The sequence below is a fragment of the Durio zibethinus genome, chromosome 7 (genome assembly GCF_047325235.1).
Source record: "Durio zibethinus cultivar Kanyao isolate XHJ-2024 chromosome 7, ASM4732523v1, whole genome shotgun sequence".
In the NCBI taxonomy this organism is placed as follows: domain Eukaryota; kingdom Viridiplantae; phylum Streptophyta; class Magnoliopsida; order Malvales; family Malvaceae; genus Durio; species Durio zibethinus.
In genome coordinates this window covers 24,732,940-24,756,310 of record NC_143168.1, presented here as the reverse complement: position 1 = coordinate 24,756,310, position 23,371 = coordinate 24,732,940, and the positions used below count along the sequence as shown (strand labels likewise).

Sequence of the window (23,371 nt, the reverse complement as noted above, 5' to 3'; positions counted from 1 at the left end):
ATATCATTTATGATTATTGATCGGATATTGGATTCTTAATTTCAGTAATCAAGGTTCAAATCATGACAATCTCAATTAAAAAAAAATTTACTTGTTACAAGACGAGGCTGTTATTTGTTTAGTTCAAATAATCTTGCTGAAAGTGATATTTTCTCCAGGTCTGAGCCACAGACCTTGTTTGATGGCTTGGAAAGGTTCAGTAAAAGTTTCAAAACTATGTGGTGAAGACAAGCATAAAGGGAAAATAATAAGAAAAACATTTGTAACTTGTCACCTTAAAAGTTCGCAGAGGATAAACAACTTGATAGAAGAGTTATGAAACAAGATATGACAAGATTATAGTTAAACAGCTTATGTCGTGGACATGTGACTAAAAAACGTCAAAGGGGTTTACTTATCAGAATCAGAAACAGCAAACTCTTTATAAACATCAAGCAATGGAAAAGTTCTGTTCAAACGTTTGAATGAATCTTCAGAAATGGCCTCCATTCTGACAAGATCATTGGCCAACTCCATAGCTTGAGAACGCCATCCGGCAAAACCAATCCCTTCAATCAATAATGTGTAAGTGGTTTCATTTGGCTGGCATCCCTTCTCAACCATTGCAGCTAACAGTTCAATGGCATCAACGGTTCTGTGTGCTTTGCATAGACCGAGAAGAAGAGTATTGTAACTGATAACTGTTGGGTGAATCTTACTACTTCCCATGTCTACAAGCAACTCAATAGCTTCATCTACCATCCCATCTCTGCATAAACATGAGATTAGTGAATTGTAAGTAATTTCATCAGGACCAATTCTTTTACTTAGCATCTCCAATATCATTTCCAAAGCCTTGACTTGATTGCCAGTGCTCCAAAGTGCAGTGAACATAGCGTTGTAAGAACCCACATTTGGAGGACATCCCACCTCACTAAGCTTCTTAAAGATTTCTAAAGCCTGATCAGCCTTTCCATTCTTACACAGAGTAGCTAAGATAGTGTTGTAGTTAACAATATCTGGCAGGGAACCGTCGGAGATCATATAATCCAAATACTCAATCGCCAAATCTAGTCTCCCTTCTTTGCAGAATGCAGAAATCAATGGATCATAACTGTAAGAATCAGGCGTCAAACCCCTTTCTTTCATCATCTTTAATACATTTACAGCGTCCTTAACCTTTCCTTCGCGACAAAGAAAGCAGATCAAAATGCTATGAGTAGCAACATTTGGTTCACAACCTTTTGAAACCATCTCTGTCACTAGTTTCTCTCCTTCAACCCATTTCCCTTGATTCAAAAGTGCTCGTAACAAATTGTTGTAAGAAACAACATCAGGCTGACAGCCCCTCGCCTTTAAGCTCTTAACCAACTCAAAAGCTCTATCCACCATCCCATCTTTGCACATTCCTCTAATAATTGCATTGTAAGTGATCATATCTGGTCGAAGTCCTTTTGCTAACATTTCATCCAAAAGTTCCATAGCTTCAGCAATGCCACCATGACGTATGGTTGCCTCTATCAAAATTGTGTAGGTGATAACAGACGGCTTACAATTATCTTTCAACAACCGATTCAAAACCATATAAGCTGAATCAAGTTTTCCTCTCCTACACAAATCGCCAATCATTATATTATATGTGACAACATCAGGTGAAAACCCTCTACTTCTCATCCTATCAAGCACTTTATTAGCGGAATCAAGCCGGTTCATCTTACAAAACCCACTAATCAATGAATTATAAGCAAAAGCATCAGGTTCCCCATACTTTTCCAAAATTTCCATCACCCTCACAGCTTTCTCAACATTCCTTCCATTGAAAAACCCTTGAATCATCTTTGTACAAAGAACAACATCAGGCTTGTAACCTTTACCAATCATGCACTCAAGAAAGTAAAATGCTTCATTATACTCGCCTGCCTTGCAAGACCTATCGAGTAATTTCACAAGATGATTCTCCTTAAAATCAAAAGACATGAGATGGGTTGGTCTTGTTTCAGCTGAAACCCTGACATTTTGCTTGTTTCTAGACTTACTACTTCCATCTTTAGTCTCAAGGTTTAAGCAACTCACCAAAGAACTATGAGGTGAAAGTGAATTTGAAGATGGCTTTAGTTGCTGTGAAGAAAAGGGTAGACTACGAGGAATTAACTCAGTTGAAAACAGTATTGTCATTGATAAATTATGGTTTTTTTTCTTTCCTGATGCTCAGTGTTCAAGGAAGATCATTTGCTACAACAAACTGAAGGGGGGAAGATAGAAAGAAATGAATGAAGAGAGAGTACCTGTAAGCTGTAAAAGTGAAAGGAAAAGATGACAAACTCAATTTTGGCCGTTGGAATTGTGTGTCTGTGGTCGAATGTTGTTCTTAGCTTGAATGCACCCTTAACACAGATTTTTCATTTAGATGGATTCCCAGGCATAACTTAAGGATAAGGAATCTGGCTAGGATATTGGTTTGGATTAGGAGTTCAGGATGTTGTTTGACCTGGAAAGCCCATGGTCTAAAAACCAATAGGAGAAAGAATTGGACTATTTTGGAATGAATTAGACCTGTCCAACTCATTATAGCCCGTCAATCTACAAGCTCTGCTCAGTAGGTTTAGCCCGATTCAGACTGAATTTTAGGCTCATTTGTCTCGAAGGAAATAGCTTTCGAAAAATAATTCTAAAAATTATTTATATGTTTTTAAATTAAAAGAAATTTTTATTATTTAAATAAATTAATAAAAATATTTTTATTATTTATTTATTTTTCTAAAATTTTAATAATATTAATATAATTATTAAAATATTAAAAATGATTTATTATTAAAATATATTAAAATTATTTATTATTAAAATTATTTATTATTAAAATTATTAATATTAAAAAATAAATAGATTTCAATAATATTATTTAATATTAAAATATTACGTTAATATAAAAATATTTAAAATAAAACTATTTATTATTTTTATATTATTTATTAATATATTATAATATTATTTCTTAATATATGATTTATTAATATAATGTTATTTATTTATTAATACAATATTATTTATTAATATTAATATATTAGTATAATATTTATTAATATATTATTTATGAATATATTATAATATTATTTATAAAATAAAATTATACTCAAAATAAATAATTTTGCTCACAGATAGTTTTTTTGAAAAATATCTTTCTTTGCAAATTCATAAAATAATTTTTAAAAAATATCTCATTTTTCATTAACTAAAAAATTATTTTTTATTGATCAATCAATTTTTTACCAAATAAATATTTAAAAGTGTAAAAATTATTTTTTTGAAATTATTTTTCACGATACAAACAAAATTTTACAGATAAGGCTTTTCAAGTCCAGCTGCAACCCAATCCGATATATTAATTTATTAATGATTTTTTTTCTATTTTAACAACCACATGTAACCAGGACCTAGGGATTGGTCTGCAATGGCTCCCACTCGACAAGGCAAGCAGCCATCACTTTGGGGAACATCGGGAGACAAAAAGATCTGGCTAACATTAGATGCTTTAGTTTTGGTAGGCCATTAAAGGAGTGGGAAGATAGAGTGTATGACATGTGAACTTCAAACGCCAATTCATATAATTCGAATCCAAAGAGCGGACATCAATTATAAAAAGAAAAAAAAAAAAGGAACACAAAGGTCAGTACAAAGCTGTAAGTTTTCGCATCAACTCAGCAGAATTCTAGTGCATTTCAAGCGTCGACTTTGTCCAGTTTTGCTAGCAGTTGGTCCCCATTTTTTTGGGATAAAAGTTTGTTTCGAGGACCTAGGCGAGGTAGGAATGGTCAGCCATCTCTCAAATCTATAATAGCTTGCCTTGCCCTCATGGTATCCTGACCTCCACGGAGTTAGAAAACATGACAATGCATTCTGGGAAGTTGAAACTACCTTAATATTATTGTCGCCTACCTGTCAATAAGATTATCTTATCAAACATTAGAAAAAGTGAGGATCAAATTCTTCATTCTCAGTACAACAATCCAACTTGTGCATAATAGTCAAGGAGAGATCATATAATAGGTAATATTTACCAATGCTGAACCAATTCTCTCTTACATGCTGATTAAAAGCTTCCTTTTAATTCCAACAAATCCCAGAGGAAAGATCTTTCTGGACATGTCATATGTAGTATGGTCTTCAAGTTTCCTGCTTTAAGCTTCTCTTGTAGTTGCATCTCCCTAAATTGAGGAATTTGCTGATGCATGGTATGGAAAGGTTACATCCAATTACTAGCTTGCAAAGAAACCTGTTCAAAGTTTAAGCTCTGATTTAAGCAAAATTATATTACCTTTATGAACCATAAAATATAAATTGCTGAATACATTGCTTGTGCTTTGAAATCCTCAAACTCCATATCTTGAATGGTTGAGCAGGAATCTAGGAGACATAATTCATTATCCAAAAAGATATTGATTTCATTATTCATGCTGGTTTTCTGCTCAGAATGGCATGAAATACCATGAATAGTTATCAAATGCCATATCAAACATAGGGACAGGAATCGACGATGAAGCCATCGAGCCTGTGAAATACGAACAATATACACTAAAAATTTTAAGGATTGAAAGAATAGCTGAATTGGACACAGCACAAATAACTAGGCCAGTTAATTTGAAAAAGCAATGAAATCACAAGGAGCAAGTGCATTAATTCTGTACAAAAACCCTTTCACCCTTTTCCTTTGTTTGAAGGTGGAAAGAGAATAGGAGAAGAGCCTCATACCTCTCTCCCTATATAACGCTTTATTAAGACTTCGTTCAAATCAAGTTCATCCTGTCCAGTACGATTTTTTGAAGAGGTCAAAAAGCAAGTAGTACATAAATTATTTCAGAAGACATCAATAGTCACTAATGAATTTCAGCACACATGGGCTATTCTTTCTTGTTGATAAAGATGTCATCTCACATAAGATAGTGTGAACTTGCATGTCGGCCACAGAATTGTACCTTCACGACTTGATAGTTTTCAACATCGTAAGAAGAGTTGTCACATTCTTGTTTACAGATGGAATTCCCTGAAATTCCAAGCATTAGCCGCTGCAAATTGAGGTACACAGGGATATCAGTTGCATGAAAAAATTGTTACTTAAATTTATGGGATTAAATTAATGATGATTTAATCCTGGTAAAATAAAATATGTTCCATTATTTCCTTGAACCACAAACATATCTTTTCAGGGAGGCAATATCATATTTAGATTGTAACATGGAAACTTACTCTGCGATAGTGAAAGCATCAATTATCGGCAACATGCAACCCAGCCCAATCTCTGGATTTCTTTAACTCATGAAGCATCTGAAAGTATATATTTATATCAATAAAATAAAATGTACGTGGAACTTAAAAAAGGATGCTTTCTTGAAACAGAATGTCTCAGCATTTAAATACTTAAAAACAAACATGATTCAACCCATACTTGCCTTCGGAAAATCAGTGTTAAAATACAGCTGTTGATTATTTGCTTTTCATGACACAAAAATGAAGTGCAACCGACCTAAAAATTGTGTTGTGACACAATAAAGCATTTGAACTATCTGCATAATCCAAGTGTCTAACCTGTTCTCTTGTCATGTAGGAAACTAACCAGCAACGATGATTCCAGGCACGATAGTTCATTTTTTATCTCTGCAAAGAGAAGAATATGAACTACATTAAGTGCGGTTCTATCCACAAGTAACTTGGATAACCATTGGTTGTTATGAATAAAAACACATCTCATAATTGGTTTAGTAGGGGACTTAGTCCAACAAAAAAAAAAAAAAAGAAAAGAGAGAGCATATCTTAATAATAAAGATTCATAGGTTTACACAAAAAGGGGGAAAAAGAGTTGAACAAATCATAGGAACTTTGATAAGTAGTCAACCTAAGATGCACATCAGAAATCAAATAGCTTAATGCACGCAAACCTCTAGGCTTCATACTTACATTCCTTCAGTTTTAGTCTAAACCAAAACAATTAGGCAAACTACTACATATCTTGGAGTTCATAGCCACTTCTTGAGAGATAAAGAAAGAAAGAAAGGATTTACTTTGAAAAAGCTAATAAACCTTATTATACAATAGTATCCAGTTCCTGGGCTGAAATTAAACCTCAGCTATTTTTTCAACAAGCTCGGATTCTTTTGCTATGATCTCTTGCAGAGTTGAATATTTTCCAGAAATCATCTTGATCACCCATCACCTGTGGCTCCAAGCTTGTTCACTTCTAGGTCAATAAGAAAGAACAAGGGCTGACAAGAAAAGTTCATCCATAAACATTGACAGCTGCTGCTTCTTTGACAGAATTAGCTTCCTAATGACATGATATAAAAACTAGAATCATGATCTAAAGCAAACATCGAACGAAAGATAAAACTTGCACAATTATAACAGTAAGCATAGGAAACTTCCAAGCTGAAAAAGGCTATAAGGGAGACATTAAGAAATCAGTAACTTTCAGCTTGTGGTCCTGCAAAGATAATGTCAAGGTCTGATTCCATCATTTTCAAAGTTTATGCCCGAATCTTGGTCTCATGGAGTTTAAATAGAGACCTGAAACCCCAATGGACTGGTTGAAGAACAAAGAAACGAAATTCATTAGCAGGATAAACCAGAAATATTTGAAATGCCCAAGGTTACAAATCCGCTTCGCATATATATCAACCATTGTTCCACAGTGAAACTAAGAGCAAATAGGGTTCAATTAGATCAAATAAGAACCCATTTACAATGCCATACAAGCAACAGAAAACAAGTAACAATTCCGAATCAACTTTGTAGAAATTGATTTGTGCATATGAAGTACACGTGAAAGGAAGAAGTTAATTGATAAGTATAGACATAGATAAAATAATGGAATGCAGCAAACCTGGAATTCCATGCTGTGCCAAAATCACAGCTTAACAATAAAAGCGCCCTGCTATGCTTCATAACTTCACTTTCAAAAAACTGACAGGACAAAGAGCCATATATGATATTCTCATCCTCATGTTTATTCTCCGATAAGCTGCAAAGTGTCTTATATTGTTTCATCGCATCCATAAATGCAACTTTTGCAGCCTTACACAAGGGAAGAAGAACCTCGGTGGAAATGCCCAACTTATGATCTCCATTCCAAAATTTTGTATTTATAGGTCCGAAAACACCACCCTCATATGAATCACCAGATTCACCACACTCTTTGCTGAGTGTGATAAACTGAGATGGGTGAATAAACCCTACTTCATCACTGAATTCAAGAACACCGATAATATTAGCTTCATATGGCAATCCTGGCATAAAACAATCTATTTCAACATCTACTAAGTGGGAATAAATTAGCAAATGACCGACGTTCCATTTCGCCGCCACTTTTACCGTCTGCTTTTCAAAGAAATTTATCTACAAGCAACAAACCTATATTTTCTTTTTGCTTTCCATTAAAGTCAAAATTTTTAAGTTTCCAAATTCTTTTTTTGTTTACATTCCAAACTTTACCTCTGCCTGTTGTGCAAAAATGCATATAGCAAAAGCGTCAATAAATAAAATCCCAAATAAAATTTCTAATTACATTAAATGCAACAAAAATTTATTTTCTCAATTTTAATAATTCTATTCCGCTTATGTTCTTAACTTTTCATTTCAATTATCAGAGTTATCGACATTTCACTTTAGAGAAAGTTTAAAAATAATTTCTTTTATTTTTGTCCACTTTCTCAGTAACCAAACGCCACGGAATATTAAAAAATAATCCTATAATCCAAAATTTAACAAGATAAATCTATATATTTTCATAAAAAAAAAAATCTAACTTTTAAAATAACATATAATCACTTACATGAGAGGATCAGATTCCAAAATTGCCTCCAATTGATTCAACAGATTCTTCGCTTTCTTTTCATCCGACGAGTTTTCGGTCATTTTTTCTCGATTTTCAAGCTTCCCTGTTTGGTTAAGAAGAAAATCAAAGAAAAAAAAACACACACACACACACCATTGCCACGTAATTAAAAAACTTATTTTTTTATATTTACAAAAATTTTAAAGCTATTATGCACGTGTTGGTCACGTGTCTGTCTGCTGGAGCCGTCTTCTTAACCGTGTACAAGCCAAAGGAAAATAGAAATGAGAGAGAGAGGAGGAAGAGAAATAGCAGGAAAAAATAAAAAGAAAAAAAACGAAAAAAAGTTTTTTTTATCGTAAAACTTTTTTTCTTCAAAAACCAAAGAAATCAGAGATTCTTTATTCATTGCAATCTCCCTTTTCTTTCTCTCTATTTCCTTTTCCCGCCTTCTTTTCTTTTCTTCATTTGATAATCTTCTTTGTTTTTATTCTTTTTTTTTTTTGGATTTTTTTCACAAAAACTATTCAACTTTTTTTTTTAAATTTTTCATTTTTATTCAGCAATGTGGCTCATCGATCCAATAATTTCCGGCTTTTATTTCCCCCATGTCGAGCCGATTTTGTTGTAAAATCCTCTGATTGTAAATATTCGTTTTAGTTTTTGATTAATTTTTGGTGAATAATCAACTGAAGTGATAATGGATCGTGTTGTCGGTGGAAAATTCAAAATGGGTCGAAAGATTGGAGCTGGATCTTTCGGCGAGCTTTTCCTTGGTAAATCTCTTTCTCTTCTCTTTCATTCTTTAATTTTTACCTTTTAAATTAAAGTAATAATTAATCTGATTTACATTGCTAATTTTTTTATAGGGGTCAATATACAGACAGGGGAAGAGGTTGCTATCAAGATGGTATGAGCCTTATTATTTTTTTTAATTAAATTTTATTTTATAACTATATATTTGATTAAGTTTTGTTAGTGATTTGCTGATTTTAGATATTGGCATACGATCGCCTGGTATAAGAAACTTTTAGGGATTAGTTTTAGATTTTTTTACCTCTGAAATAAGGCATAATCGAGTTCTGCTTGTTGTATTTTCAATATCAATGGAATCTGTTGGTGTTTGAATATTTTATGCTTGGAAATATGAGTTTATATAAGTTATTATGAGAATGTGTGGTAATTTCTCAGTGTATCTAGGCATTGAATAAGTCGTGAGTTGAAGAGATTTATTGGATTAGAACATGCCGTTACTGGCATAAAGTTTTGACTTGGTTGCTAGATTGGATGGAAGGATGCTAAAATATTGATTTGTGATGTATTTGAAAATGCTGATTAAAATAGAGATATGGATTAAAAAATAAGTTGATTTTTGGGCTAGAGCCTTTTTGGGGTATTTTCTAGTTTTTTGACTTCTCAAAACCGTGTAAGCGTTATGTCTGTCAAAAGCTAGAAGTGGGATACATAGACCGAAAATTTAAAAAATGGAACTAGACTGAGAGTTGCTGCTTCGTAGAAGTGCATTAGATATTGCAACCGTGCATGCATTCTACAATGAAAAGCATCATTTTCTTCCTGAAATGTTATGGGAAGTGAATTTAGAATGTTTCTACTGATTCTTTAGCTTAATCTCATTGGATATTGATCACCTGGGATCTTCTTTTCCTTTACATCTTCAGGAACCTGTAAAGACCAAGCACCCTCAACTTCACTATGAGTCAAAGTTGTACATCCTTCTTCAAGGAGGAAGTAAGGTTTTGTTATTTTTTCTCTGCTGATTAATAATAAGTATAGTGAATTGTGAAGAAAGGAACTGAACATGAAAAAAATTAGCTAAAGCTCATTGTTTGTTTTGTTTATTGTTTTTGATGAAGAGGGGTTTCCCCATCTCAATTGGTTTGGAGTTGAAGGTGACTACAATATTATGGTTATTGAGCTTCTAGGGCCAAGCCTTGAGGACTTGTTCAACTACTGCAATAGAAAGCTCTCTTTGAAGACGGTGTTAATGCTCGCAGATCAGTTAGTATGTTTACCTGTCTTACTGGAGAAATTGTTTGTCTTCCTATTTAGCATTAATTGTGATGAGTTCTTTTATTTCTGTTACCCTTTAGATCAATAGAGTTGAATATATGCACTCAAAGGGATTTCTTCACCGTGATATAAAACCTGACAACTTTCTAATGGGCTTGGGACGAAAAGCAAATCAGGTATTTGAGCTAATGCGATGCTTTCTCTTTTTAGTTAGATGGTAGAGTGCACTCCATTGAAATGTTATTGTACTTCATGATTGGTGACAATAGGAAAAGGATGAAATTGTGAAAGCAAAACTTATTATTTTATTTCTAATACTGATATGTGGTTCTTAAGAGTTAAGATTATCTTATGCAGTTGTCTCATTAGTCAAAAGACTTTATACTCATAATTCAGCAGTTAATGTTTCAGATTACAATAAGAGAGTTTAAAATAATAAAAAAAAAAAAAAAAAAAATTACTGTGTTTTCAGAGTAAAAGCTAATCCTCTTTTGTATACACTGTGATCTGAGACCATGCTTAAGTGAGAAGTTCAAAGAGAGGACACATCTGCAAGATCTTGTATTGTGGATGCATCGATGAGATTTTCTCCTGTGAAGCTTTTACATAAGCATTTTTGCATCTTAAATAACGAGCAATTATTTAATTCGATGGAGAGTGAATTTAAGATATTGAAATAACTTGGGAAACTAAAATTTTTTCCTGATGTCCTCTTGTAGAGTTTTAAAATTTTATTTCCTTGAGTTGAGCTATACTTAAGTATTACATGTCCATGCCATGTCAGTTACCAATTGCATATTGAAGTTTGATTTCATTTATCTTTCCTGTATCAATGGTTGATAATTGTTGGTTTCCTTACTGTATGTTCTCAAAAGTTATTGCAACTGTAGTTACATGGTATACAAAGTTTTATTACTAAAAGCCTCATCTTTCTACTAATCATCACATTGATTTTGTAACAGGTGTATATCATTGATTACGGCCTTGCAAAAAAGTATAGGGATCTTCAAACTCATAAACATATACCCTATAGGTATGCATTTGTTATTTGTTTCTTATCCATAACAATGTCACAATGAATTCTGGTTTCCTGCAGTTCCACTTATCTAGTATGTTATTAGTTGTATGTAAAATGTTTTCTATCTCAGAGATAGATATTTATAAACTAATTGCCTATAGGTGGTGACTCTTCTTGAGAATGATAGCATCTAGCTAAACAAGCTAGAGAGGCGAGTTACCAGTGTACTCTGAAAGTTCTTGAACAGTTGTGGTATTTGACCAGCTTTTGCTAACATTGTTTTATGTTCCATTGCTTACATACTACTATAAAATGTCTAGAAAGTTACCACATTTTGACAAGCAGTGGTTGTTTATTTACTTAGTCTTCATGATCAAGATTTGCTTCAACTTCTGTGAATTGCTATTTTCACAGAGAGAACAAGAATCTTACAGGCACAGCTCGATATGCAAGTGTTAACACTCACCTTGGAGTTGGTGGGTAAAGTGCCACATTAGTTATTTTGTTGTTGCTGCTTATTCATGTTGGACATGATGGGAATTGTGCAATCTAATTGTTTCTCTATTCTTGTGCAGAACAAAGCCGAAGAGATGATCTGGAATCAGTTGGTTATGTGCTCATGTATTTCTTACGAGGAAGGTTATTACAATATAAGCACTATTCTTTTGTGTATTCTAAGTTTGTTGATGTAGAAACTATTTCTCATTAGTCATGTTCTTTAAATTTTTGTGCTGCTGGCATCAGCCTTCCCTGGCAGGGCCTGAAGGCCGGGACAAAAAAACAGAAGTATGATAAAATCAGTGAAAAGAAGATGCTAACTCCTGTTGAGGTATTCTAAATTTCAACTTGCACTTGCATGTAGGATACTATGCTTATAGTTTAACGCATGTTGCATTCATATTGAATTCTAAATATGCAAGGCAAGGCAAGGCAAGGGTGATGCCTTTACCCTGTCACTACACTTCCCTTATTTGTAACTAATTACATAAAATATGCAAATCCTTCCCTTAGGCACTCTGCAAGTCATATCCATCAGAGTTCATATCATACTTCCATTATTGCCGTTCATTGCGCTTTGAAGACAAGCCAGATTATTCATACTTGAAGAGGCTTTTCCGTGACTTATTTATTCGAGAAGGTAAGAACCAATGATTATAGTTTCATATTCAAAATACTGCCTTCATATCTCAGTTAATACTGGAAGTTAAGACCTGTTTGTATCCTTCATATTGCCCAAAAATATTTCTAAACTTATGAATATCCTAATCTGTGTGGTTCTCAACACAACTGTTACCATCCAAAGCATGACTATAATTCACATAAAATTTTGTGCATTATAGTGGAAGCAATTGGGAGGTGGGTTGCTTTATGGAAAATTGACAACCTAGCTTTCTAGTATCTTCTGGTCATCTGTAGGGTCATTTAAATGTATCACAAACTCCACATATATTGGTGGGTGCTGTACCATAATTGTTTGTACCCAAATATCAGTATGTAACTCATACACCTTCAAAATGAACAAGGATTTTATCATATATCAATTATAGTGGACTAAATGGGATGTATCTTAACTCCTGTCAAGATGCGTTTCAAACATTTGGTGAACACAGTTTATTATAGCAATATGGATAACTGAAGTTAGTTTTCCTGCTTTCATGATGTTGTAAAGCATGATATGGTGACTTGCTTATAAAATCATGGAAAACATCATGTGAAAATATTTCTTTGAAGGCTGGTGGAATGTATATGGCCTTGTTTGATTCCCGAGGTGGTTTTCTTGGCAGGATATCAGTTTGACTATGTATTTGACTGGACCATTCTCAAGTATCCCCAGCTTACTGGTAGCTCTAGACAACGGGTCAGTGCTTGTCAACCTAGAGCTGTACATCTCTCCTATCGCAGATTATTCTTATTTCCTGTCTTGGGTCTTTTCAGTTGTCGAGTGGAAAGGCTGCTTTGAATGCTGGAACATCTGCTGAAAGAACAGAGAAGCCATCAGGTGTGCTTTGTTCTCCTGAGAGGCCGTAGGGAGGAGGATAAAATTTTGTGTAATTAAAATGTTTGGACTGCTAAGGATGTATTTGAATTACTTGATTTTCATAGTGTTCTAGAGTTCCTACTTCTAAATAAAGTTCTCAATGCAATTATGATGCTTGAGGCTTGGATACTTAACCTTCCCTTTTTACAGCTGGGTGATTTAACATGTTTCTTGGCTGATAATTTGTGGAAGCAAAAATTTTTTCCCTTGTGTTAAGTGAATCTTAATGCTTTTTCCCTCATTTCCTTGCATGTTTTAACTAGTGGGACGCGAAATTCGGGATAGATTTTCAGGTGCTGTTGAGGCATTTACTAGGAAAAATGCTTCAGGAAGTGGACATCTCAGTGATCATTCAAAGCAGAAGGTATCAGAGAAGGCATCACCATCAAAGGATTTGGTATGCATTGACTGCCGTAAATTCTTTTGTATTTACTCTTAGTTTTTTTTTTGTTTTTTGCCCATTTCATATATGGATCTGGATATACTTCATGGAATAAATTTGATTCATCCGTCCATGCCTTTGACTATGAGGATGCATGTAGAGCTCAGAATCAGTGCTCTAGAGTTAATCCTTAATTATGAAGGCTATAATGACTCATGTTTTTCCAGGGTAACGATTCTGGAAGGGGGCGAACTTCTTCCAAACGACCTAGCAGCTTGTCCAAGAGGGCTGTCGCCTCAAGCAGCAGGCCAACCTCGTCCGTGGGGCCCAGCGATAGTCGCTCAAGTTGGCTTCTTTCAGGTAGTAGTCGCCTCTCCACAAGCCAGAGACTTCATTCTGGGTCGGATCCGAGATCATCCCTCTCCCGAGCTACAACCTCAAAAGCCTTCCGAGAAGATCAAAATAAGAGCTCTGAGCACCATTCAAGGGTTACAGATAAGCGGAAGGGATGAATGTCCCATTTGGTAAGAGATAGCTCTTCTTTTTGGAGTAATCCTCCCAGTCTCCCATTTCAATCAGAACGTAGTTCTTACACTCATTAATGGGTCCATTCACAGCTAAATTTCCACATTTTTCGATGGAAAGGTCATATATATTATTGTCGTACTCATCATCATGCTATGTTGTTGTAGAGTCACGAAGAGAAGGATACTAAGATTTAATTCCTTCTCATTCTTTGAATTACTTGTTTTTCTATGATGCAATTGGCAAATGTAATTTGATTTTTACATAAAAGAAGCTGACTTTATTGCTTATCATTTTGTTAGGTCACCAATATTAGCCTACACAGATAATTTTATACTACTTTTATAAAAAGAGATAACAATATGAAAATAAAAGAATTACAAACATTAAGATTTAAATATAAATTTATCGGATACTTAAATGTAAAAATCAATTAAATTAAGTATCCGTTTAAATTTTAATTGTATTTTTAATGTGATTGAATTGATCGCAATTGAATTTAAATATTAATTTAAATAAATTTATTTAGTATAATTGTTTCATTGAATTTTTTAATTAAAATTATAATAATTTTTTTAATAATAATTATAATAATTTTTATTATTATTTAGTGTTCAATTTATTTTGCACCAACTTGGCAAAGAAGGTTCCTAAATATGGATATTTGTCCAATTGATGAACAATAAAAGTGGCATTGAAGTTGGTGTGTAGTAGAAATTTATAAAAAATATATGATGCTCCTATGATTGCATTAAATATGCCCCCTTGACTAGTACTATTATATCTTTTCTCTTTGTAAGGTTGGATATTTTTAAAACTCCTATTTATTTATTTATGTCAATCACATAAAGTTGTAACAACAGTACACCCTTCACTTTCCATCTTATGTCACTATCAAATTAAATGAATTTTTCTTAAGTAGAGGGATTTCTTAGACATTGGACTCCTTGGTTCAACAAAAAATAAAATACATGTTTTTAAAAAAAATGAGTAAGAATTTTTTTTTTACAAATAAAAATAATAAAACTTTGAATTATGAAAATACCTTTTGTTATAATGATAAAAAAAATTATATAATATACAACAAACTTTATTTTTACAAAAAAACATAATTTGTGAAAAAATTATAATATTAAAAATTAAAAATGTATTAAAAATTTTTTTTAAGAGTAAATGTATGAATTAATTAAATTATATAATTTTAGAAACTCATTATTTAGTAAAAGTAGATATTACAAATGTACACTAAATATTCAAAATATTTGCCCTTAATCTTTTTAATATCTTATGCTTTATTTGATTAAGAGTCCCCATCAATTTTTTTTTATTTGTATAATTTTATTTTATATATAAAGTTTTGCATACTTTATTGATAAATATTAAAATTTTAATTTTAATAGTTAATTTTGACAGATATAAACATTAAAAATAACATTATTTTATCTCAAATAAAAAAAAATATAATAATGTTATTAAATTAAACCTTTTTCTTTAACAAAAATCTTAGGTTTTCACTTTCATAAACGATTTGCAAATGATTCCCCATTTGTCCACCGAATTTGAAAATCTTGGAAGAGAAACGTTATTCAAGGTTTTGACTTTTTGACACTTTTTAAGTCGGTTTCTTGGACAAAATACTTCGCAAAAAATAATAACAATAATAATAATAATAAAGAGTAAATTTTTTTTCTTTTAAATTTAGAAAAAAAAAAAACATTTCTTTTATCTTTTTCTCTCTCTTTTTTTCTCATATGTTACTCAAATCTCTGCAATTTCTTAGTTAATCTTTCTTTTGAATCGCATCGACCTCTCTCTCGTTCTCTCAAAATATTAAAAAAAAAGATTTTTATCCACTTTCTTTCGTTTTCTCTCCTCCCAATCACTCTATCGGTAACATCAAAAAAGGAAAAAAATGAAAAATAAGAAAATTTGTCTAGCTAGGTTCCGTGATTCCATGAAGATCTAGGGTTTCCAATGGTTTCTCAGGTTCAAATCGGAGTTTCTCATTGACATTTTTCAATTAATTATTAAAAATAAATCTCTTAGCTTAAATCTGTTTTTTTTTTTGTAATTTAAATTTTGGAAGCTGCATTTCATTTGATCTGTGCGGAAACGTTGCTTGAGCTGTGTTTGGTTATGCGAAGGAAAGAAAATGGAGGCAGTTGTTGTTGGAGATATAGCGTGTTTGGATGCGGAGTTATTGCAGCTCCAGGAGATGTCTCCGTTAGCTCTCAAATCCAATCCTGAATTCACTCAAAAGCTTTTCGAACAGTGGCTTTCGCTTCCCGATGTTAACAAGCTGGTACTTTTCGTTTTCCAATTTTGAATCTTCGCGGTGTTTGATTTGAATTATATTGTTTTTGATTACTTAAATTGAAAATGATTGATTGTTGTTGCCCTTACATTGTTCTAATCAGTTAATTGGTCGGTTATTTGATGGTAATTTTTTTAGAAGTAATTTATTTTTATGATAATTAAAGTATATTTGATACCGGATTATTGTGATTTTATTATATTTCTTTTAATTAGTTCATTGTGTGTATGTGAATTCCTTATTTAAAAAAGGTATTTTAATTGATTAAAATGGATGTCAAAGGAATGTTGTGAGTGACCTCCGATTCTTAATTTTCTAGATGTCTTTGTTAAGTAGTGTTATGTACATTGATTAAGTTTAGAGTTCTGTTGTGCAATTTGATTTTAAGTTGGAAGCTTAACAGTCTTAACAATATCCCAGAGTACCTTTTATCTAGTCTCAAATGATGATAAAATCATTATTCTTTTGTATTTAAATATGGAATCCCCCCCCCCTCCCCCCCAAATTAGTGACTTTGAAGCAGAGCATATGGTATTCATGTAATTTATTAAAATATTCCTCTGAGTCTATGAGTGGAGGTGCACCATTGTTTAATTCTTGTTACCTTGCTAGGTGACGACATTGGTTAATGATGCAAAGGCGGGTAATCCTTTGAATGTTCGCGGTAATGCTTCCAGTGGAAGTACTGCCACAAGCAATTCTTTACCTTCCATGTTTCCTGCTGGCAGTGCTCCTCCCCTTTCACCAAGAAGTACATCTGGTTCCCCTCGTATAACAAAACAAAGGGCTGGTCCTTCAAACTTGGGCTCTCCACTGAAAGTAGTTAGCGAGCCTGTGAAGGAGTTGATACCTCAGGTTTGGATCTTGTTTAATTGATATGTTATTTTTTTTTCTCCATTGCTGTCCTTAGTTGTGTTTTATCTGCTATATTTACCTTTCTATGCTGAAGTGGTGATAACTTGTTATATTGGTACTTGAAAATGTCTCCAGTTTTACTTTAAAAATGGCCGTCCACCTCCAAATGATCTAAAAGAACAATGCATGCTTCGAATCAATCAGTTCTTCTATGGCCACCCAGATGGGCTAAAGCTGCATGGTAAGATACATGCATGCATTGCCTTAACAGATATTTCTGAAACTCATCTGATATTCATGTTTTACTTCCTATGCATTTCAGAATTCAAATTAGTGACCAAGGAAATCTGCAAGCTGCCTTCATGTTTCTCCCCATTACTTTTCAGAAAAATTGATGTTGGTAGCACTGGTTTGATTACAAGGTATACTTTCTTTTTCATGGAAGTGGAACAGCTATATTTGTATCTTAGATCTATCATATCCTTTGAAACTGCTAGGATAGTTCTTTGAAAATTATGAAAATTTTATATTTTGATTTGTTTCTTTTGTGAAGTGCTCTCCATTCTGGGCCTTTTTGGAAAACTACTTGTCATAAATTTATATTGCTACTGATTGTGATAAACAAATGAAAATACTATTTTAGAATCTGACTCCTAATCTGTTACTGGTTCTCTTTGTAATTGCTTTTCATTGTGATGTCATTTAGTTAGCATCTTGTTGTAGCTTTTACTAACTTTTCCTCTAATCTGCTTGCAGAGATGCATTTATTGATTATTGGGTCAATAGCAACATGTTGACAAGGGATATAGCAACCCAAATATATACAATATTAAAGCAACCAGATCTCAAATACCTGACTCAGGTCTTTATGCGTTTTCAAGAGCTTAAATCAACTGCGATATTGGTTGATAGTCTAATAGTCTATGTTTAAACTTAATTTCTTGTATACTTTCAATTTGACAGGATGACTTCAAACCTTTACTCCGAGAACTATTGGCAACTCATCCAGGGCTGGAGTTCTTACAGAGTACACCTGAGTTTCAGGAAAGATATGGTTCGTTTTTCGTCTGTTTGATACCTTTTGGCTGTTTTCTCATTTCAACTGGATTTTTGAGATGCAAAATTTTTACTTTCTGATATATCTCATTCTCCCCTGCTTTTGCAATATTTAAGGAATTTGAATACTGATATTGAGTTGTTCCCAAACTGATTCCTTCATTAAATGCTTGAACCGCTAAGATCTGAACTCACAAATCCAGTAAATTCATCTATTTTCATTTGAATCTCTATGACTGAAGTTCACCCTGTTGCTTTGATGAAGTAGTTCTGTCTCAAATGTGTTTGATAATTTATAACACTATGTTAAAAATTATTGATAAAATGTCTAGCATATTAATAAAGTAGGAATGCAATCCTATTCTTTGATGAGCAAGTGTTGAAATTTACACATCTCTCAAACAGAAACAAAAGATGCATAGAAAAAAGGATTTGCAGTGTTGTTTAGTTTGTTGGTTGTCTTTAGTAAGAATGATTGGCAATATAGCTCTCATTTTAGTCTCCGGTTTCAATACTGTTCAAACAGTTAGCATAAACTACTATCTCTGCACTTGTCAGTTGTTTGTGAGTCTAAATTGTCCCTAGTGCTGCTGAATCTGATGTTGCTTGTTAACTTTTGTTGCACGTGGTCAGCTGAAACTGTCATATACAGAATATATTACTACATAAATAGATCTGGGAATGGTCACCTCACTCTTAGGGAGTTGAAACGTGGAAACTTGATTGATGCCATGCTACATGCTGATGAGGAAGAGGACATTAATAAAGTTTTGAGGTAGGGACTTGGCTCTTTGAATGCATAGAGTGGGAAACTGATTTTTATGATGCTTTCAAATTCCACAAAATCATGAATAAGGTTTTATAATTGCTTTTTGATGCATGCTTAATGCATTCTTCTGATACCAATTATTTTGACATTTCGATCCTTTTCTGTTCTTTTCAATATTTTTATATATACAGGTACTTTTCGTATGAACATTTTTACGTGATATACTGCAAGTTTTGGGAGCTGGATACAGATCATGATTTCTTGATTGACAAGGAGAACCTTGTCAGATATGGAAACCATGCGCTTACCTACCGGATTGTCGATAGGATATTTTCTCAGGTTTGTCTGAACCAGATAATATTTTTGTTCCTTGGTCTAAACCACAGTCTACCCGCAGAAAGACGTTTTTCATTTAATTGTACTTTGTCTATTCCACTATCCTCTTCTATTTCTGTTTCGTTGATTGATATATTTATTTTCATATTTTGAACTTTCACTCATGTTATGCTTTCATATCATCTTAGGTTCCAAGAAAGTTTACCAGTAAGGTTGAAGGAAAGATGGGGTATGAAGATTTTGTTTACTTTATCCTAGCAGAGGAAGACAAGTCATCTGAGCCTAGTCTTGAGTATTGGTATATTTTGTGCTCTTTCTCTGTAGGCTCAAGGTTATTATAGTGGATATTGTGAACTGATTATCAATTTAAAAGCTTACTTAGCATTGAAAGTAAATGCACCTATTTTTCATTTGAATTCATTTTTTGAAAAATCCCCCCAAAAAATAGCTTTTTTTCGTACTTCTTACCTAAAAATTCTGAAGGATTTGTCGGAAGCTACTGATTGGGAAATTAGTCTTGACCAAACAAAATTTAACTAAACAAATAAAGGTCTTTAATGATTCATTTGTAGCTTTATGGATATTTGCCTTGATATTTTCTGCCCCTGTTGTCAGAGGGCGAGAAATAGCAGTGTGTTTTGAGGGAGTGGAGCTTATGAATGATCACATTAATATTGGATTTCTGAGTAATTTTTTTATTCTTGGCTAGTTTTCCCCAATGTTATATTCTAAACATTTTCTTGCCTTTGTTCTCTCTTATGGAATACTTTGACATAGTTTGGCAGGGTGGGGAATTATTCCAGTACTAACCAGTAATTGGGGCATTATTTTTTTCTTTTGTAGGTTCAAATGTATAGATTTGGATGGCAATGGAGTTCTAACACGTAATGAAATGCAATTCTTTTATGAGGAGCAGCTGCATCGAATGGAATGCATGGCACAGGAGCCTGTGCTCTTTGAGGACGTCTTATGTCAGATAATTGACATGGTTAAACCGGAGGTTTGCCATTTTATTATTGTTCCCTTTTTCTTTCCTTGCCTGTTTTTTATGGTGCATATGGGAGTGTGTTCATGGAAATGACTCATAATATTTGTTTTGCTATGTTCTGCTTGTAATTTCAAACTTAAAGGTTTGTCTGGTATAATACAATTGTCCAGAAGGCAGGCTTCTGACAAATGTTGAGTTTGTCTCTTTCACTGTTCCTCTTGAAGCAGGTTATTGGCTGCTTTACAATAGATCATTTAGTGAGATTTAAGGCCCTGAGCTAATTATTCTTTGAACTGCTTTCTACCATATGCTTGTTTGGGCCTTTAGGATCTGAGTTTCCATTGCATGCTCCTCTGTATACACTGCTAACATTGTTTTACATGTTTTGATGATTGAAATTTTCTTTTTTGCAGAATGGCAGCTATATTATGTTTCGTGACCTGAAAGGTTCTAAACTTTCTGGAAGTGTTTTCAATATCCTTTTCAATCTCAACAAATTCATTGCCTTTGAAACTCGTGATCCATTCCTCATTCGTCAGGTAAATGTGACCCTTCAGCTCTTATTTACTTGTTTAATATTACCTCTAAAAGGAACTGTATAACATCTCACTTCTATTCAAGTTTTGAATAACAGCCTTGTTTATGTTGGGACAAACAGGAGCGTGAGAATCCTACATTGACAGAATGGGATCGATTTGCACATAGAGAATATATTAGGCTTTCAATGGAAGAAGATGTCGAAGATGCCTCTAATGGAAGTGCAGAAGTTTGGGATGAATCACTTGAGGCTCCCTTCTAAGTTGAATAGGGTAAGCTTGTCCAATTCATGTCCTGCTGTTTTATATAGTTCTCCTTTTTGTGAAAAAAAAAATAAAAGAAAAAGAAGAATAGATAAATAAAAGAATGTACTAGCCAATGTTGAAGACAGAGTCTCAGATGGGGCAGGGATATCTTCAGGTCCTAGTAATGGATTGCCTGCTAGCTATTTGCAAATGTACCAGATCAAAGAATAAAGCTAAAATGACAACCGCAAAGCATTCATAATCAAGCAACCTGGAATTTTGTGCAAACTCAACAACAAATGTCTGTTAGCTTCTTATACCATACTTATTTTTCTCATGATCTTCATGTTTCTACAGGTGCTCAGGGAAGAGCTCAACTCACTTCTTCCATGCTGGGCACCAGAAAGAGAATATCACCTTGAATGGGCGAGGAAGATACATCGGACGTCATTGGAGGAAATTTTTGAGCTTGGCCATGTGGGATGTAGTCTTGATGCACCAGTGAAGGATTTCAAGCCTTTGCATACATGGTTTGACCAAACATGATTGAATCATGCTATTCGAGCCCCACTTTATCTAAAGCACCTTTCACATGGACGAGTTTTTGCTGGGAGGTGAGGATTGAAATCCAGGTTTAAAGAAGCTCAGAACATTTTAATACCCTTTCCATTCTCTATTTCTAAGATACAATCTATATCCGTATATTCCTCCGAGACATCCTGGTTCGTACATTTAGTAATTTTAATGGTATGGTTGAGTGTAGGGATGGCGTGTTAGCTCTCTATTTAGGAAGCAATTTTGGTTTGGATCATGTTCGTCTAGCAATTGATTTTAGTTGCTTTCCCCCTTTTTTTCATTATAATTTTGGGTTCTTTACCATTTAGTTTTGCCATGAACTTAGGTTAAGTAAATCGTGTATTTATTTGTGAAATTTGAAATTTCTGTTGTAAGAATAAAGTGGTGGGAGTTATTATGGAAGTGCTACAGAAAATCATTGAACTAACCACACGAGCTTAAAAATTCATGCCTTCATTCCGGCTTGAGTATAATTATGCTTACGAGTTACGAGTTTGGTAATCAGTTATGCATATATAGTTATTTTTCAAAAATTAATTTTCCCTCCCCTTGGAAGATGCATAACCCAAATTGGTTTTTTTTTTTTTTTTTGTCCTTCTTTTTGGATACAAGTGGAAGTACAAGAACAATGGAGATTGAAATGTTGAACTTCAATCTTTCGATACGTCAAAGTTTAGATGTTTTTGGTGTCAACCTCAAGCAAGAAATTTCTTATCAGTTGATATATCTAAATACAAAGGAAGAACATTTTTTTATAAAAAGAAAAATTGTTAAATTCAATTTTGGTTTGCGTCATTGACAATGAAAACTAAAAAACAAACAGCAAGACTGTAAAAATTGTATCAACTGACATTGGAGTTTAGTTAAATTTTTTAGAAAATTATTATTAAGAGATAGTATTTAACAAGTATGTATCAATTAAATGTTAAAAATATTTTAAAGTAATTTTTTAACTTTATATTAAAGAAAATCATTAATCAAACAAATATTGTTAGCAAATTTTATTAACATTATAAAGTAAATTCGGTGTGACGTGGTGAGCTGCTGGCAGCAAAATAGGACAAGGACTTTGAAGTGCCCTTCCTTCCCTGACACTTAAAGGCCTATCCTTCTATCCGTCTATTCGAGTTCCAAACTCCTCTTTCAGATCTCGCTTCTCTCTAACAGTCACAGCACAGCTCATCCCAACTCTAAAGCCTTGGAAAGCTGGTATGGCATAATCAATTTTATAATAATAATCTATTATTGCTATAATTCATTTTTCTTCTTTTTTTTTTTAATTTTTTTGAGGAATTTTGTTTTTTTGGGAGTTTTTATTTTTATTTTAGTTTAAGTTCTGAGATTGAGTTGAGGTTTCGATTTGACTCTTTATGTTTGGTTGGCGAGAAAACGTTGGACAATTGAAAGGGAATATTTTGATTGATTGTTTGGGAAGTCCAGTGTTTTTTTGTGGTTTTTGGTTGAATTATAGCTTTTGATTCCTTGATATATGATTTTCGGTTCTTAGGATCCGTCTAGTCTCAGATTTTGAGTGTTCTGTTTGGTTGGTGAGAAAATGTAGGAAAAAAGCTGGAATTTTTTAGTGTTAAGCATTCTTAATTCTTTCTCCGAGAATATCAAAGTTGAATTGCTTTGAATTTTATTAATCGACTTAATGCTGACTTTAAATTGTTTGCAATTAGTCTTCAATGCATATCAGCTGTTGTAATTGCCTTTGATTTTCCTTTTTTTAAAAAAAAAAATTTACTGGATAGTATTCTCCTTCAAAGTAGATAAACAATTTTTCAAGCATTAGATCTTAGTAATTGTTTTCATTTTGTCTTTGATGCTTTATATTGTTTATTATAGTGAGCATTGGGTATGACGTAGAACCTTTATTATCCTACTGTTCATAATTCCT

The 23,371-nt window shown here is 33.2% G+C and overlaps 3 protein-coding genes and 1 pseudogene across 6 annotated transcripts; 2 read left to right on the top strand and 2 right to left on the bottom strand.

Moving 5' to 3' along the window:
- Positions 1-237: 237 nt before the first annotated feature.
- On the bottom strand, positions 238-2,380 carry LOC111277121 (Pentatricopeptide repeat (PPR-like) superfamily protein). The gene has a single exon (XM_022863310.2). It carries the CDS (start codon positions 2,152-2,154, stop codon positions 391-393), a length of 1,764 nt encoding a protein of 587 aa, XP_022719045.1. The 5' UTR covers positions 2,155-2,380; the 3' UTR covers positions 238-390.
- Positions 2,381-3,558: 1,178 nt separating this feature from the next.
- LOC111277120 (uncharacterized) lies at positions 3,559-8,053 on the bottom strand (annotated as a pseudogene). Its single transcript, XR_016343681.1, has 10 exons — positions 7,799-8,053; positions 6,851-7,210; positions 6,094-6,295; positions 5,560-5,628; positions 5,221-5,298; positions 4,950-5,039; positions 4,726-4,776; positions 4,292-4,525; positions 4,035-4,198; positions 3,559-3,912 (listed from the first exon to the last, which is right to left on the bottom strand). The product of XR_016343681.1 is annotated as an uncharacterized LOC111277120 (transcript).
- Positions 8,054-8,081: 28 nt separating this feature from the next.
- On the top strand, positions 8,082-14,088 carry LOC111277119 (uncharacterized). 2 transcript variants are annotated; one of them, XM_022863307.2, is made up of 14 exons: positions 8,082-8,577; positions 8,671-8,711; positions 9,481-9,550; positions 9,676-9,824; positions 9,913-10,008; positions 10,795-10,865; positions 11,265-11,326; positions 11,426-11,489; positions 11,595-11,679; positions 11,862-11,988; positions 12,635-12,708; positions 12,786-12,849; positions 13,152-13,285; positions 13,498-14,088. In XM_022863307.2, exons 1-14 carry the CDS (start codon positions 8,502-8,504, stop codon positions 13,780-13,782), a joined length of 1,398 nt encoding a protein of 465 aa, XP_022719042.1. In that variant the 5' UTR covers positions 8,082-8,501; the 3' UTR covers positions 13,783-14,088. The 2 variants fall into 2 exon arrangements, with proteins under 2 accessions (XP_022719042.1, XP_022719043.1); XM_022863308.2 differs by having other exon boundaries at positions 9,481-9,555.
- Positions 14,089-15,462: 1,374 nt separating this feature from the next.
- On the top strand, positions 15,463-22,680 carry LOC111277118 (serine/threonine protein phosphatase 2A regulatory subunit B''beta-like). 2 transcript variants are annotated; one of them, XM_022863306.2, is made up of 14 exons: positions 15,463-15,781; positions 15,882-16,097; positions 16,722-16,964; positions 17,100-17,205; positions 17,287-17,386; positions 17,721-17,826; positions 17,928-18,018; positions 18,654-18,795; positions 18,981-19,128; positions 19,314-19,423; positions 19,969-20,125; positions 20,527-20,652; positions 20,772-20,922; positions 21,253-22,680. In XM_022863306.2, exons 2-13 carry the CDS (start codon positions 15,948-15,950, stop codon positions 20,910-20,912), a joined length of 1,620 nt encoding a protein of 539 aa, XP_022719041.2. In that variant the 5' UTR covers positions 15,463-15,781; positions 15,882-15,947; the 3' UTR covers positions 20,913-20,922; positions 21,253-22,680. The 2 variants fall into 2 exon arrangements, with proteins under 2 accessions (XP_022719041.2, XP_089620090.1); XM_089763964.1 differs by having other exon boundaries at positions 15,495-16,097.
- The last annotated feature ends 691 nt before the right edge of the window (positions 22,681-23,371 follow it).